The sequence below is a fragment of the Bufo bufo genome, chromosome 2 (assembly GCF_905171765.1).
Source record: "Bufo bufo chromosome 2, aBufBuf1.1, whole genome shotgun sequence".
In the NCBI taxonomy this organism is placed as follows: domain Eukaryota; kingdom Metazoa; phylum Chordata; class Amphibia; order Anura; family Bufonidae; genus Bufo; species Bufo bufo.
In genome coordinates this window covers 353062850-353080885 of record NC_053390.1, presented here as the reverse complement: position 1 = coordinate 353080885, position 18036 = coordinate 353062850, and the positions used below count along the sequence as shown (strand labels likewise).

General features: G+C 45.7%; 1 protein-coding gene across 1 annotated transcript in view; it reads right to left on the bottom strand.

Moving 5' to 3' along the window:
- Positions 1–693: 693 nt before the first annotated feature.
- The window catches only part of LOC120989179 (cytochrome P450 2J6-like), a 103698-nt gene continuing 86355 nt past the window's right edge, over positions 694–18036 (bottom strand). The window contains exon 9 of the mRNA XM_040417104.1: positions 694–1225. Coding sequence (XP_040273038.1) covers positions 1029–1225 — 197 coding nt within the window. The 3' untranslated portion in view covers positions 694–1028. The remainder of the gene's footprint in view (positions 1226–18036) is intronic.

Here is an 18036-nt window from a genome sequence, read left to right as displayed (position 1 = left end):
CATTGTCAATGGGGACAAAACTGAACAAAACGGAACGGATTGCACCAGAATGTACAGGGTGGGCCATTTATATGGATACACCTTAATAAAATGGGAATGGTTGGTGATATTAACTTCCTGTTTGTGGCACATTAGTATATGTGAGGGGGGAAACTTTTCAAGATGGGTGGTGACCATGGCGGCCATTTTGAAGTCTGCCATTTTGAATCCAACTTTTGTTTTTTCAATAAGAAGAGGGTCATGTGACACATCAAACTTATTGGGAATTTCACAAGAAAAACAATGATGTGCTTGGTTTTAACGTAACTTTATTCTTTCATGAGTTATTTACAAGTTTCTGACCACTTATAAAATGTGTTCAATGTGCTGCCCATTGTGTTGGATTGTCAATGCAACCCTCTTCTCCCACTCTTCAAACACTGATAGCAACACCGCAGGAGAAATGCTAGCAAAGGCTTCCAGTATCCGTAGTTTCAGGTGCTGCACATCTCGTATCTTCACAGCATAGACGATTGCCTTCAGATGATACGAGATGTGCATCAAAAGTTGGATTCAAAATGGCCGCAATGGTCACCACCCATCTTGAAAAGTTTCCCCCCTCACATATACTAATGTGCCACAAACAGGAAGTTAATATCACCAACCATTCCCATTTTATTAAGGTGTATCCATATAAATGGCCCACCCTGTATTCTGTTTTGTTGGGTTCCCACGCCGGACACAAAACTGCCGGAAGAGTGCCAGCATAAAAAAAAAAAAATGTTAGCCAATGGTGCTGGATCCGGTTTTTTCGGACACGTGCTCATTGACTTACAAAGGTATTTGATGCCGGCATGTTCATTTTTGATATAATATAATCAGATCCGTTCTGAACAGATGCAGCAGGTTGTATTATTCAAACAGATGCGTTTTCCTCCAGTTTTGAGAACCTCTGCAAGGTCTCAAAACCGGAAAGTAGCCTTATCCTGAACATGAACATTTCTAAAATTGGTCTCGTTTACAGGATGTCCATTTTTTTTATCTGCATATCAAAGATGGTGAAGATCTCTTTTTTGAACTACACAGACTTTATAGGGGTGAGGCTGTAATGTCGTTTTTACAATATACTTTGTATTAACTTCTGTCACTCCTTCTGGAAGTTGGAATCTGAATGTCCTCATTAGAGTAATGAAGAAAATGACCAATTCAAATCGTGCTAATTGCTCTCCCAGACATATTCTGTGTCCTGTAATAAAATGTAATAATTTGAATGTATTAATAGTTTTCCAACATGTATTTTTTTTTTAAATGGGTAAGGCTCTATTGTGCTCTTGCACTGCATGTTTGCCATATAAGCTGGTAAATGCTCCCAACACATACACCTAACATGCCCATAGACTTCTATCCCTTTGGGCATACCTCTGATCAGCATGTGTTGGTATACCTTTTTCATAATTGTATTAAAAAGCAAAGAGTTGCATACATCAGGGGATACAGTCATTCCAGAGAAAAGCAGGCATGAATAGAGTCCACGACTATGTTCACATGACAAAAATACGTTGCATAGAACAGGCATTTCACATGGCATAACATGCGGCCAAACCGCTTCCCATTGATTTCAGTGCACATGGTCGTGTTGTTAATGCTTTAGAAGTGGCAGGTCACTTCTTTGAAGAATATTTTAGCTATATTTTCTATTGAAGTCAATGGGAAAAAGCCAAAATACATCACGTATTTGGCAGTGTTTACACCTCCAAAAATGACCTGTTCTCAAAGGCAGATTACCCTTCTGATCTGCTACTGGTTTTTTTCAACGTCTTTTGCCGTGTGAACATAGCCCAAGACATGGCAATTAAAATTGGGTTTACATAAAATCAACTGATTATCGCGCTGGATTCATTTGTAAATGGCATTGGCTCAGATTTACCAATCCTGTAGGTGCTGTAAGCTTAAACAGGCTGTCCTGACCTGCATCCGATTTATCACAGTGAATCAGAGCTGTTGCAGGCCTAGGCACTTTGTCCAACTCTGTACCATCTATTGGGTTACTTTGAGACTGAAATTTTGCCAGAATTTTGGTTAAATTTTGATGCAAATGGAGTGCATCTTAGACCACACCATCTTTCCAGTGAAGCCCTACCTATTCCCTGCTATGTCCAACCCCCTGCTCCAAAAATATTCTTGCCACTTTGTAGATGGATTCACACAGACACATTAATTCTGGGCCACTGTCTTCTTTAGACTTCCTTTTAAGTGAAGGCCGAGTTCAAACTTTATTTATTTGGTTAGTTATTTCCATCAGTTATTGTGAGCCAAAACGGGACCCTAATGGATCCGTTTGGGTCCTGTTATGCAAGACTGAAAACAAAGTCCTGTCGACAGGACTTTTTTCTCCGTTCTGCATAACGGAAACCAGACGGATCCGTGAGATTCCAATGGACTTCTATTAAGACGGAAAGCAAAACGGAATGCCTTTTAAAGGCTTCCGTTTTTCATTCCGTCATAATACAAGTCTATAGGCAGCATAACAGATCCGTCCTTCCGTCTTATGGATTCCGTTATTTTCCGTTATAACAATTTTATAGCGGAAAGCCATAACGGAATCCAGAACACAGATGTGATCCCACCCAAACTGATATAATTAACTGATCAAATAACTGATGTATGAACTCAGCCTATGCCGTATTAATTTTTCATGATGCAAGCAGAAACGCTCTAAGGCTACTTTCACACTAACGTTTCTATTTTCCGGTATTGAGTTGCGTCATAGGGTCTCAATACCGGAAATAAACGCTTCTATTTTGTCCCCATTCATTGTCAATGGGGACAAAACGTAACTGAACAGAACGGACTGCTCCAAAATGCATTCCGTTCCGTTTGCTTGCGTTCCCATACCGGAGAGATCTGATTAAGTGGAATTCGATCCGAATTTCAGGAATTATAAGATTCGCACAGAATCCGAATTTTCTCACGTTTTGTGTTAATGAATCACATTTTTTCCTAAAATGGCTGCTGCACATGTTAGGACATTAAGCAAGGAACTCTGTGGAATGAGGGATCACCCACAATGCCATGCATGCAGCAAATCAGCAGACAGCCAACCCTCTGATGTCACAGCCCTATAAATAGCCTCAGCCATCTTGGATTTAGCCATTTTCCAGTGTACTTAGTGCAGGGAGAGACGTTAGCAGGCGCTAGGGAAATTGCTAGGAAAGATGAAAAAACTTCTATTTTGCTCAATAGAAGTTCAGGGAAAGAGCATTAGAAGTGTAGGGAAAGGATAGGGAGGAATTATTACACAGTATTGAAGCAGAACAGCGTCCAATAGGGGAGTTTACAAACTGGGTAATAGGAACAATCCTATTACACCTTGCTGCACTGACTGTGGATCCAAATTACCATTATACTGCTGCTTTCAGGTTTGCAAAAGATGATACCTCTGTAATTCCAGCAAACCGTTCTCTTTATTGGGGTCTTAGCGATTGTGCGGTGCAGTTATATATATATATATATATATATATATATGTTCTAAAACCTTTTTTTGTCATGTATTAGTGGGGGGAGGAAAAAAGGGGCTTATTAGCCGTTGTGTGTTGAAGTGAGAAAATGACAGCCCTTTTTGGCGTGTATTAGTGGGGAAAAAAACTGTTTTTGCCGTTCACCGCCGCAGTTATATGTTCTAAAGCCTTTTTTTGGCGTGTATTAGTGCGGCGGAAAAAGGGGCTTATTAGCCGTTGTGTGGTGAAGTGAGAAAATTACAGCCCTTTTTCGCATGTATTAATTTCCTTTTTATTTACCTATTTGATCTAACAGTATGTCAGACAGAGAAATGACAGGTCCTGCACAGGAGAGGGGCACGGGCCTAAATGTTTCTAGCGCAGGCACAGGTCACAGCAGGGTAAGGGGGCGTGGCAGCAGGGGTCACTTAGAGAGGCCTGAGCTCCCAGTGTCAGCTGGCATTTGTGTCTTGACCAGCAACCCAGCGGTTCTTGAATGGTTGACTCTATCTTCAACTTCGCCGCAAGTGACATCCGATACCCCGATCCAACAGTCAGTGGGTTCGTCAGACACAACCCTTAGTTGACACGGCCGGGGAGCAGGCCCTTAGCCCTCAGCCCTCACCTGTCCTCAACCTGCCTCTGTCCTTTTCTGTTCCCTCAGCCAGAGAAGTACTATATGCTGTGGGCTCAGCTCCACTATACAGCAAGGACTAGCTACTAGAGGAGAGTCAGCAGCTACTGCCCAGCCAAGATCCGGAGGAGACATCCGCCGCTTCCTCCGGTAGGCGGGAAAGTAGTCATGAGGAGAGTGGCGTGGGAGCTGGTGTTATGAGCGGTCAGGCTCATGGCTCAGAGACTGTTGAGGAGAACATCAGTGACGTGCAGACAGTACTCGATGATTATGTAGCCGATCACAATTGGGAGCCGGGTGATGAAGGTGCTTCATCATCATCGGGAGAAGAGGGTGGCAGCTTGCGCGTGAGGCAGCAGCGGAGCCAGCAAGTTGGTAGCGTGGCTGGGAGTCACGGTGGCAGCAGTGGGAGGGAGCCAAACGTGCCCGGGGTAGACCACCTGCTTCACAGGAGCCTACCAGCCGGGAAATTAGTGGTGCAGGGGCTCACGGAGGCAGTAGCAGTTAGTCAGTGCCGAGTGTTGGGGGGTAAAATCACCTACTCGGCAGTTTTTTGTTAAGCCGCCGGGGAAGGTGAACATGGATCTTTGTTGAATCTGTGGGCAGAAGGTGAAGCGTGGCCATGGCCCTTCGTCAACATATGCAGCGTCACCATAAAGTGGCCTGAGAGAACCGTGGCTCCAATGTGGTGGTCCAGCCTGCCGCAGCAACTGCTGAATCGACCAGTGGCATGCACCAAATTAGGCAGTCAAGGCTCCACCAGCTCAGCTGAAGGAAGCTGTCTGTCCTTCCCATCATCTGCTTGTCCTGATGCTACTGCTCCTCCTCCTCCTAGTCAGTCATTCCGTCAGCAATCGATCACCGAAGTGACTGCCAAGAGACAACAGTATGCGTGCACTCATCCAACGGCGCAGAAGCTTAACGTGCTCCTGGCCAAGTTGCTGGTACTGCAGTCCCTCCCTTTCCAAGTGCTGGACTCTGCACCTTTCAGAGAGCTTATGGCTTGTGCCAAGCTGAGGTGGAGAGTTCCAAGCCGTCATTTCTTTGCAAAAAAGGCAGTATCAGCCCTGCACACATATGTATAACAGAAGGTAGGCCAGTCCTTGAGCCTGTCTTGTCTACCAAAGTGCACGGCGGCACCGACGTGTGAAGCTGTAACTACGGTCAAGGACAATATATGTCCTTTACGGCCCACTGGGTAAATGTGGTTCCTGCCCACCCAAACCAGCAACTTGGCCAGGTGACGCCGCTTCCGCCTCAACGTTCTCATGCCGTTGGTCCTGCGACAATGTCTGCCTCTGCCTCCTCATCCTCCACCTTGTCCTCAGCCTCCACTACAGGGACAATTCACAGTGCCCAACCAGCATACCACATGTGCAGGGCACGGCAGTGTCACGCTGTTCTGCACCTGGCTTTCTCCACGACAACTCAAAATCGGAACCATGGTGACCGAAAACGGGAAGAACATGGTGTCTGCGCTGCATCAAGGAGGGCTTAGCCATGCACCCTGCATGGCACGCGTGTTCAATCTGGTTCAAAATTGTTTCCTGGTCTTCCACCCATCTGCAAGGCATCCTAAAAATGGCCAGGAAACTTTGCATGCACTTCAGCCACTTGTACACCGCCAAGCACACCCTCTTTGAGCTACAGCAGCAGAACGGCATCCCCAACATAGGATGATATGCGACTTTCCTCCCGTTGGCATTCCACCCTTCATATGTTGGACTGACTGTACAAACAGAGAAAGGCCATAAACGATTTCTTGATGATACAGGCGGACAAAGGTACTCCCCTGTGTAACTTCGATGTTAGCCAGTGGCAGCTCATGTGTGACACCTGTCGTTTGCTCGTGCCCTTTGAAGAGACCACTTTATTTGTCAGTCGCTAGGACTACGGGATGAACAATGTCATTCCACTGATTCATATCCTGGAAAAGATGCTGGTAAATCTGGCTGGTCAGGGGACTGCAGACGTGGCACCTACATCTCATGGCCACATGAGTCTAGAGTCGCTGATGAGCAGCTTTCTTCTCTTGCATAGTGAAGAAACTACTAACCAACAGCTAGACATAGAGCAGAACCTGAACCAGCAGGTGGTGGCATACTTGGAGTGCACCCTGCCAGCCATCATTGAAGATCCGCTGTACTACTAGGCAGCCAAACTGGATTTGTGGCCGCAACTGACCGAGTTTGCCCTGGAAAAGCTGTCCTGCCCGGCCATTAGTGTGACATCAGAGCGGGTGATTAGTGCAGCGGGGGCCATAGTTACCCCGAGGAGAACTCGTCTGTCCACCCAAAATGTAGAGAGACTGACCTTTTGTCAAGTTGAATCAGGCATGGATCAGCCAGGATTTCCACCCACCAATGCCTGATGCATCAGATTAGATCATCCATCAGATTGCCTCACCTAAACCTTGATAAAAGAGACTAGTTTCTTCTGGCTACTCGCCGCAGCTACTATTCTGATGCTGCCACCCGCCTAATGCCACACATCTGATGCCAAGTGCTCCTTCTTACACCCACCATCGTCAGCAGGTACTGTTATTGCTACCCCCCACTCTGTCACCGGGTCACTGTGGTCTCCTCATGCTGCTGCCACCTCCACACTGTTACCTTGCCACTCTGTGGCCTCCTCATGCTGCTACTTCCACCTCCACACTGCGTCATTGTGCCACTCTGTGGCCTACTCATGCTGCTGCTACCTCAACACTATGTCACCTTGCCACTCTGTGGCCTCCTCATGCTGCTGCTGCTGCCACCTCACCACTATGTCACTGGGCCACTCTGTGGTCTCCTCATGCTGCTTACACCTCACTACTATGTCATTAGGCCACTCTGTGGACTTTTCAATCTGTTCTCCCACCCTCCTCACTCAATGAGTGGGCCACTATTTTGCCTTTTTGGCCTGGATGACATCACCATTTATTTGACCCTTCTTCTGATCTGTCAGAAGGAAGGAAAGATGAGACGCACAACGGATCCTGTCTGTGAATCAGCTGTAAGGCTTGTATGGTCCCATCAGAATTGGCTTATGATTAAGAGCCAAAAGCAGGAGTGGGTACAAAACGCAGAAGACATGCAAATATTTCATTCACGTGTCATCTCTGTTTTGGATCCACTCCTGTTTTTTTTGGCATTAGCAATACTGATGGATTACTAACCAAATGCTGATCGAGTGAAGGCGGATGTGATCAGTGACGTCAACATAAACTTACTGCTGACACCCTCTCCACTCTGTCGGGGGGCTCTACTTGTATAAGCGTTTAATAGAACAGGTTCTGTAGACATCTATGTGGAATCAGCTGACAACAGTGTAAAAGGAGTGGGCTTTTTCTTGACACTAACATCGACCTGTAAGGCTGAGTTCATACTTGAGTTATTTCGTCAATTTTGGCCCCGTAACTGCCCAAATAAGTGAAGTGTGCAGTGATTCTAAGAGCGATGCCTGTCATCTGCGGTTCATACTGACTAACAGTATTGTTTCACTATCACAGCAGACTCCCTATGCACGTTACAGCAAGGCACAGTGTTGTACACCACTATACAGGCTCTCTGCAGCCAGGAAATAGCTGTTTTTTAATGCGATTCAACGCAAATAAATTCGTATCGAATCGTTTCGGAAAATTCTGCGAACCCGCCGAATCAAATTTTTGAAAATTTTGCTCATCTCTAGTCATGACGGATCAGTCTTGGCTATATTAAAGACCGGATCCGTTCATAACGGATGCAGATGGTTGTATTATCAGTAACGGAAGCGTTTTTGCTGAACCCTGCCGGTGCTGCCACCTCACCAACATAGTCATGACTGATCCGTCTTGGCTATGTTAAAGACCGGATCCATTCATAAGTGATGCAGATGTTTGTATTATCAGTAACAGAAATGTTTTTTCTGAACCCTGCCGGATCCAGCAAAAACGCTAGTGTGAAAGTACCCTAAAATTTCCAAAGTACAAAAATAATAATATTGTAATAGAATATACGTATCTTTAACCCCTCTCGACATCCAGAGTACATTTACAGCGCATGTCGGGCCTTTAGCCCCTTAGGGACGCATGACGTACCGGTACGGCATGTTTCCTGAGTCCTTAAGGACCCATGATGTACCGGTACGTCATGGGTTTAAACTGCGATTGCGGCGGGGGTTAATCGGAACAGGATGCCCGCTGAAATCATTCAGCGGGCATCCTGTCACAACGCCGGGGGGGTCATGTGACCCCCCCGTATCGGCGATCGGCCAATTCAGACCTGCGGTTTGCGGCTTTACCTGCGGTTGCGGCGGCTGTGCGGCGGTGCCATCGGGTCCCCATGCGGCTGTAGGGGGGACCCAATGGCAAGGAAGGCACCGCGCTGCCTTCCGGTGAAGAGCCTGTGAGATCCAGCCCCCTGGATCTCACAGGCCCCGGAAGCTGTATGAGTAATACACACAGTATTACTCATACAGCCAATGCATTCCAATACAATAAGTATTGGAATGCATTATAAAGGAATATACCCCCCAAAGTTCAAGTCCCAAAGTGGGACAAAAAATAAAGTGAAAAATAAGTTGAAAAAATAAAGTTTTCCCCCCCAAAAAATTTAAGTTTCAAGTAAAAATAAACAAAACTTCATTTTCCCCAAATAAAGTTAAAAAAATTGGTAAAAAATAGGGGGGGGGGGAGTATACATATTAGGTATCGCCGCGTCCGTATCGACCGCCTCTATAAACATATCACATGACCTAACCCCTCAGATGAACACGGTAAAAAAATTTAAATTAAAACTGTGCTAAATAAATCATTTTTTGTCACCTTACATCACAAAAAGTGTAATAGCAAGCGATCAAAAAGTCACATGCACCCCAAAATAGTGCCAATAAAACAGTCATCTCATCCCGCAAAAATCATACCCTACCCAAGGTAATCACCCAAAAACTGAAAAAATTATGTCTCTCAGACTATGGAAACACTAAAACATGATTTTTGCTGCTTCAAAAATGAAATCATTGTGTAAAACTTACCTAATATGTATACTTTTTTTTTATTTATGTATCGCCGCATCCGTGACAACCTGGTCTATAAAAATATCACATGATCTAACCTGTCAGATGAATGTTGTAAATAACAAAAAATAAAAACGGTGCCAAAACAGCTATTTCTTGTTATCTTGCCTCACAAAAAGTGTAATATAGAGCAGCCAAAAATCATATGTACCCTAAACTAGTACCAACAATACTGCCACCCTATCCCGTAGTTTCTAAAATGGGGCCACAAATGGGAGATGGGGCCACAAAATGGACGTTTGTAAAATCTGTTTTGAATACCTTGAGGGGTGTAGTTTCTTAGATGGGGTCACTTTTATGGAGTTTCTACTCTAGGGGTGCATCAGGGGGGCTTCAAATGGGACTTGGTGTCCAAAAAAACAGTCCAGCAAAACCTGCCTTCCAAAAACCGTATGGCATTCCTTTCCTTCTGCGCCCTGCCGTGTGCCCGTGCAGCAGTTTACGACCACATATCGGGTGTTTCTGTAAACTACAGAATCAGGGCCATAAATATTGAGTTTGGTTTGGCTGTTAACCCTTGCTTTGTAACCGGAAAAAAATTATTAAAATGGAAAATCTGACAAAAAAGTGAAATTTTTAAATTGTATCTCTATTTAAAACTTTTAATAAATAATAAAACTTTTTTTTTACTTCATTTTACCATTGTCATGAAGTACAATATGTGACGAAAAAAACAATCTCAGAATGGCCTGCATAAGTCAAAGCGTTTTAAAGTTATCAGCACTTAAAGTGACACTGGTCAGATTTGCAAAAAACGGCCAAGTCCTTAAGGTGAAATAGGGCTGAGTCCTTAAGGGGTTAAAGATGGCACACGCTTTGGAGCAGAGAGGGCGCCATAGCAACCGGATGCCTGCTGCTAAAAAGTAAAAAAAAAATTGGAAAAATATAAAAAATGTAATAAAAATCAAATCACCCCCCTTTCCCCAAAATCCAAATACCGGTAAGTAAAGAAAAAAAATAACATCATGGGCATCACCACATGCAAAAACGACCATACTATTAAAATATTTTTTTAAAATTAGCCCATACAGTAAATGGCGTAACGAAAATAAAATTAAAAAAACGGCCATCCCTATCTCCCAAAAAAATGGAATAAAAAATGATCAAAGAGTTATACACACCCCAATATTGTATTACGTAAAAAAACTACAGATCGTCACGCAAAAAATGAGCCCTCTCACATCTCCATAGACATAACTATAAAAAAAAAATATGGGGGTCAGAATATGGCAATTAAAAGAAAATAATAATTTTCAGTGTTTTTTTTTTCTATTGAAATGCAAGAAAAACAACACATATGTGGTATTGCCGGATTTGTACTGACCTGGAGAATGAAGAGTACAAGTCAGTTTTACCGCATGCTGAATGCCGTAAGAAAAACAAACAAACATAAAACTATGGCGGAATTGCATTTTTTTCCATTTCCACCAATTTGGAATTTTTTTCCCCAACTTCCCTCTACAGCCTATGTAATAATATATGGTGCCACTAGAAAGTGCAACTTGTCCTGCAAAAAACAAGCCCTCATATGGCTATGTGAACGGAAAAATAATAAAGTTATGGCTCTGGGAAGGCAGGGAGCGAAAAACAAAAAAATAATTGCTGCTGCAGCCCCTTAGGGCTCAATAGTGGGGGCCAACCACGGCTTGGTAATGTCACCACTGATGATGTTACTGGGGCTTGTCAAAGGCAGGAGCTGGTGGGAAACCATTGGATGTGGTAGCATCACAGTAGCGATTGTAAATGCTTTGGTGATGTCATCGGAGATGAACATGGGGTGGTGGAAGCACTGTAGGGGACCAGTGCTTTTGGTGATGGTAAAGGATTAATGACATCAAATGTGGTGACTTTGTAATGGTCAGTGACATCACCTGGTGTGTCCATTTTAAAGCCCTAGTTTTGGTGGTGACCTCTTAAAGGATGCCAGTCGATGTACCGCTGATAATTTCATTGAGGTTTTTCAAGAATATAAGCTGGTTGGACATCAGTGCATGTGGTAACATCACAGAGACTAATATAACTGTCCAATTGACATACTCACAAGGAGAATTTCCAGGGATATAGGCTGGTGGAAACCCTGTAGCGACTGATATGTCCTTTTCAAAGCCCCTAAATGTTAATGAAGTCTTAAGGAGTGCCAGGATTAGCCTAAGATGATCAGGTGGTGCATCCCCTTTACCAATCCGATGATTTCATATTGTCATTACTTGTGATGCCATTGGGAGTTTCTCTTGGACAAGAGCTGAAAGAAATATGGCAACAGTGCATTGGCGACCTCACAGAGTAGGCAATGTCACCGATGCTAAAGTCACCATTGTGGTTATATCACATATGATGACATAGGGGGTTATTGAGTCTTTTCCTAGGTGTGTTACCCTCCCAGGTCAAAATGTGTAATATCCGTGACATTGTTGATGTGCTGTCTTTAAAGCACTAGAAAGTCATAAATTATTTCACAGGTGAGTGCTGATGTCACAACGAGTGTTTGTCCTATAAAACAAGCCCCAGGGCTGCACCTAGGAGCGGGGGTAGCCCATGCAGGAAGTGTTCCATAGTGGGTATGAGGTTAGAGAAAGGCCAATGTCACTGCTGTGGTGATATCAGAACAAACAATATACAGTAATTGGAAGGGTAAGGGGATTGTCAGGAAGATAATCTTGTGGGTTCTCTATAGGGAAGCAGTTCATAGGGTGATGTTAATAGGCATTTACGGTGAGGTCAGTTGGGGATTAGTGATGACGTCATGGGGGTTTGGAAGTCCCATTGCTGGACATCTGTTGCATCATATTTAATGTTTGATAGTGGGTGATGACACCATGAAGGCTCCAGATGCTTCCTTGGTTATGTTGCTGCTGCTGACATCATATAGATGCCGGCCTGGGACATATCATGCTGTATAGGAAGTGCAGTGTGAAATTAAATACACATAAACCAGTGGATTTGTGTGTATGGATAATTGATTTTGAAGAGTATAACATTTTGCTGCAGCCTGACATTGGAAACCTATAATAAATATATACCTGACCATTTTTGGGGCCCCCAAAAGAGCTGCCTTATACTATAGACATCCTTATTTGGCTCTAGCAATAGGTGGCACCAACAGAATGTATACAGGTGCCAATAAATTAGAATATCTCTGAAAAGCTCGTACGATCGCTGCCTTCTCTTCAAACAGCTAATCAGTGGGGTTGCTGGGAGTCGGACTCTTGCTGATCTGATATTGACGACCTATCCTGAGGAAAGGTCATCAATAGTAAAAAGCGGACAACCCCTTTGAGTCATAATCATCAACATTCCAAGGCCACATGCCAATAGTGCGTATTATGCATGGATTTTCATGTGGAAAATCTGCAGTGTAATATAGTACTAGCTACAGTAAGTACATGACATTTTCAAAAGAAATTATCTGTGCAGAAATTGACCTGTGGTGTGAATTTTAAAATCTGCAGTCATTTGTGTGGCTCTTTAATGCAGATTCATTATTTTGGTTAAATTCACGTCAAAATCTGCATGTAACATGTGGATCTTGGTTCGGAAACGCAGCAAAATCCATATAAAGTACACTGGCATTTGCATGTACCTTTAGGCTGGGGCTACACAGCAATCTTGGTCATGGCAAGATTTTAAAATAGAAAAACAAACTAAAAAGTTCACCACTGCGTTTCTTGATGTTAGATCAGCTTTGCTGACCTCCGTATGATGCAGGTAAAATCACAATAAACCAGTCTTTGTAAAAAAGTTGGTCGCGCTGCCAGGTATACGTCCCAATTCACAAGCTCAGGAGAAGCGGCAATCTTCTTTGACACAACCAGCACACCCGAATCCCGTGGGTAGTAGCCTTTTCTCAAAGCAACCTTCCTACGGAATCAAAGTTTCGGGTACATAGTGAAGGGCCGCACAGTTTAGTAAATGGAACTTTTTTTTATTATACTCACAATAAAATCGTGATAAAAAAGTCTTATAAAATTATACAATCAGGTCCATCAAATCCAATGCCCTAAGGCATTGGATTTGATGGACCTGATGGACCTAATTGTATAATTTTGTATAATAAGGCTTTTTTATCACGATTTTATTGTGAGTATAATAAAAAAAAAATTCCATTTGGGGGGGCGTGGCCAGCTATGCAGGAGTGAAGACGTGCGGCTGTGAGCTCCTCCACAGCACCGGAGATAATCCACCACCAGCGGCCCTTTAAAGATGGGCAAACTACCCAAGAAAGCCAAGGCTCGTTCTGTAGCCCCCCGGGCGTCTCCACAGGGGGACATTTCCAGGCTTTTCGCCCGGCAACCTGCAACTCCAGGCCCCGGCCTGACTGAGCGCGCCAAGCGCTTCCAAGATGGCGCCGCCGGCCCTGGAGAATCTCAGCTCCCAGCAGCAGCTGAGCCTGAGACTGAGCACCGGAATCAACGGCGGTACTCACCGGATAGAAGGAGAGTCAGGTCTGCATCGGTGCCGTCCTTGGGCAGTGGCTCCGACCGGACCCAGATGATGCATGCCCAGGTGGAAGGGGACTCTGAAGCACGCGCTGATCCCTCCTCTTCAGCCCAGGACAGAGGCCTAGCAGTCGCAGTGATGTCTCCCTGCGACCCGGCGATCCAGGTTAGTGAGGAAGAGTTCCCCCCACTTCAGGGGACTTCTCAGGTGACCCCTCACCCTGTCGCCTGGGGCCCTAGAACCCCCACCTCTCCTGCAGCTCCACTTAGCCCACCAGTGAGATCCCCCACTGGGTCCCCTTGGTCGGGTACCTCAGCCAGCCTTATGGGGTACCCCCAGTCACAGAGAGAAACTTCTCACAGGGGGCAACCTGAAAAGGATGATAAAAAGGCCTCAGATTCGCCACAGGCTGCGGCCTCCTCCCCGTATATGCTGCGGGAGCCCCCTTTAACTCACTCTCCTGAGCCGTCCCTAGCAAATTCCCCACACTGGTCCACGGGCTCGTCGTGGGACGGATCTCACCCACGCCAGGAGGGCATCGTATCATCGGGCACACAGACACTGGCTGCCCCTGCAGTGCCGGCCTCATGGGGCTCTCCACCCTTGCCCCAGAGATCTGGGTCTCCTGTCCCTCTTCCGGATGAGGACTCCCGGCCACCTACTATGGCGGACTTACGCAACCTGATGGGCTCACTCCCCACCAAGGCGGACCTCTCTAGTTTTGCAGCTAACATTTTACAGGAATGTAAAAAAGAATTCACGCAAGTACGCTCTGAGATGGCCTTGATTGATACAAAAGTGGACACTGTTCAACAGGAACATGATCACCTATCTGCAGACGTGCAGGTATTGAAAGACAAGCTGCAAGCCCATGATGCACAGATACACGCCTTACAATACCATCTGGATGATGTCGAAAACAGGAGCCGTCGCAATAATATTCGGATCAGAGGTCTCCCGGAGTCTATAACGCAGGCGGTTCTTTTACCCACCATTGTAAAAATTTTCAATGACCTCCTGGGACGTCCGCCAAGTTCCAGCATTGAAATTGACCGAGCCCATAGGGCATTGAGGCCTCCCAACCCTGACCCCTCAAAACCAAGGGACGTCATATGCAGAGTTCATTTTTATGCCATCAAAGATCAGATTCTGCTCAGGGCTCGACAGATGTCGTCTTTGTCCTACGACGGTGTCCCCTTTATCTTGCTCCAGGACTTATCCCGTTACACCCTAGCCCAACGTGCTGCCTTGCGCCCACTGTTACACCTTCTCAAAGAGCGCGGTATCCCTTACCGCTGGGGCTTTCCTTTTGCTCTATTTGCCGGCCCTAAAGACCAAGTCGTCACCCTGCGGGACCCCACAGATCTTTCCCATTTTCTACAGCAGCTGGACTTGCCACCGGTTGAATTGGGTCTCGGGCCTTCCCTCCTCCCGCCTGCCTCTGAGTCGAGGGGGCGACAACGTCCATTATCTGTTGAAAAAGCGCTCAGCTCTTCTGCTCAGGCCTCAAGGGGACGACGCCAGAGAGGACCAGATTACTCAAGTCGTAGATCCTCACCTCCCCTTACCACCTGAGGGGATCCCTGCTTTTGCTACCTGGGACTACTAATGATCTAATATACTGATTGTTTCTTATTGGTTTTTAGCCGTTTGCTCATTTTCTTTATCTGTATTTATGCTCCAATTTTGCTGGTGCTTATAAGTTTTCACTTGCATCCATTGGTGCTGTGGGGGGCCAGCTCCTGTTTGGCTGACACTTTTTCCCCCGAATAAGCGGAGACTCTCCCTTGGGGTATCTTCCCCAGGTGACAGCCTCTTTAGACCTCTGGGTCACATAAAAACCCCTTTTCGGGGTACTCCACCTGTTTATTTGTTTATAACTGTTGTTCTTCTCTTATTGTTTTTTGTCAGTTGTCTCCCCGTGCCTTCCTCGTGTTTTTTCCCTTTCCCCCTCCTCCCGTAGCAATGGGGTCTCTGAAGATTGCATCATTCAACGCGAAAGGCCTCAACACTCCCGAAAAGCGGGCACAGGTACTTCACCACTTTCATCGCCAAAAGGTACATATTATCTGTTTCCAAGAAACGCATTTTAAGGAGGGTAGCGCCCCGAACATCCGACATCGACACTACACCACCTGGCACTTAGCAAATAACGCGGTGAATAAGACCAAAGGAGTCGCCATAGCGATCCACAAATCTTTACCCCATCAAGTGCTAGCTTGTACTGCCGATCCAGATGCAAGATACCTGGCACTCACATTACTGATTGGTGGCCAGGAATTAACCTTCCTTAATGTATATGCCCCTAATCAAAATCAAGCTCTCTTTATTGTAAACCTCATTGATAATGTCATACCGTTGCTTAGGGGGACAGTTATCTTATGTGGCGACCTTAATCTGACACTTGACCCAACACTTGACAATTCGACGGGACGTGCATCCCTCACATATCCCACCATTAAAAAGGTAAAACGGGCACTGCTCCAACTGCAACTGAGAGATGCCTGGAGGATCCAACATCCTTCTGATAAGGATTACACCTTTTATTCCGCCCCCCATGGCTCATATAGTCGTATTGATCATATCCTTATTCAGCAATCGGCCCTAGCTTGGCTTGATTCCACACAAATAGGAAATATCCTTTGGTCGGACCATGCCCCCATATACTGCTCCTTGAATTTGCCCTTCCTCTCTAGACAGGAGTGGACATGGCGATTGAACGAGAGTCTCCTTCTTGACGCGGGGTGCGCTGCTGACCTTGCTAGCAGTATAACGAACTTTTTAGCGGATCATAAGGAGGATTCTACTCCAATACCGATCCGATGGGAGGCCTTGAAGTGTGTTCTTCGAGGTGTACTCATTAAACACGGCTCCCGCCTCAAGAGGGAGAAAGCCCATTCACTTAAACTTGCTCTGCAAAAAGTCACATCCCTGGAACTGGCCCACAAACGAGCACTTACCCTGCAAACCTTACATGATCTCCAGAATGCGCGTATGGAAGCTAAGCGCCTCCTAGATGCATCCTACAAACGTATGGTACAAATTTGCAGGAGTAAGTTCTACGAGTACGGGAACAAAAGTGGCCGTATGTTGGCAAGGGCTCTAAAGGGAAGACTGGCAGCCTCCCATATCCCCGCTATCAAAAATGCCCAGGATCGTTTGATCCACACAACCACTGATATTGCGGCTACTTTTCACTCCTTCTACTCGAAGCTTTACAACCTGCCCCAGACATCCTCTCCAGCAGTGGGCAAACACCCCGACCTACCCCTCTTACTTCCCAAGCTTTCTGAGCTTGATTCTGCCACGATGGAGGCTCCATTCACAGACACTGAACTCCATATGGTACTTAAGTCGCTCCCGGGTGGTAAGAGTCCAGGCCCTGACGGGTTCACGGCTAGGTTCTATAAGGCCTTTTCCTCTAATCTTTCCCCTATTATGCTCCGGGTTTTCAATGGGGTGTCTCCTGGGCTCCCCTTCCCGGCGCAGACCACAGAGGCACACATTACGGTCATCCCGAAGCCAGGAAAGGACCCGCACCTGTGTGCCAGCTATCGTCCTATCTCCCTTTTAAATGTAGATCTCAAGATCTTTGCCAAATTAATGGCGAACAGATTGAGCGCTTATCTGCCTTCCCTGGTTTCTGCTGATCAGGTTGGGTTTGTGCCGGGGAGGGAGGCCCGGGACAACACTCTTAAAACCCTGGACATTATCCACTATGCCAAGTCCAAAAAGACCCCCCTCATGGTACTTTCCCTAGACGCAGAAAAGGCCTTTGACCGGATATCTTGGCGTGCCATCCATGAGACCCTTTCACATATAGGTCTGGGCCCAATATTCCTGTCAAAGATCCTGACACTGTACCAACATCCTACCGCTAGAGTCAAAATAAATGGTGCCCTTTCCCCCCCCTTCCCAATCCACAATGGGACACGACAGGGATGTCCACTATCCCCCTTACTATACGTCCTGGTTATGGAACATCTGTTAGCTTCTATTCGGGCCAATCCAGACATAACAGGGTTAAAGATCGGATCACGAGAGTATAAATGCGCGGCGTTTGCGGACGATCTCCTTCTCTACATAACCAACCCACGTATATCTTTGCCGTCCGTACTTCGGGAAATAGCTCAATTTGGTACCTGGTCCAATTTTAAAATTAATATGTCCAAGTCAGAGGCCCTGGATGTCTCTTTACCGAGCGATCTGGCTCCTGCTCTTAAGGCTTCCTTTCCCTTCACCTGGCCACCCAAAGGCATAACATATTTGGGGATCAAAATGACAGCAGACCTCTCATGTCTTCATAAATTGAACTTTACCCCACTCCTCGTGCAGTTTCAAAAAGATTTAGATGGTTGGCGTAAGCGAGACTTTTCTTGGTTTGGAAGGATTAGTATAGTAAAAATGACCCTTTTACCAAAACTACTGTACCTTCTACAAACTATTCCCATC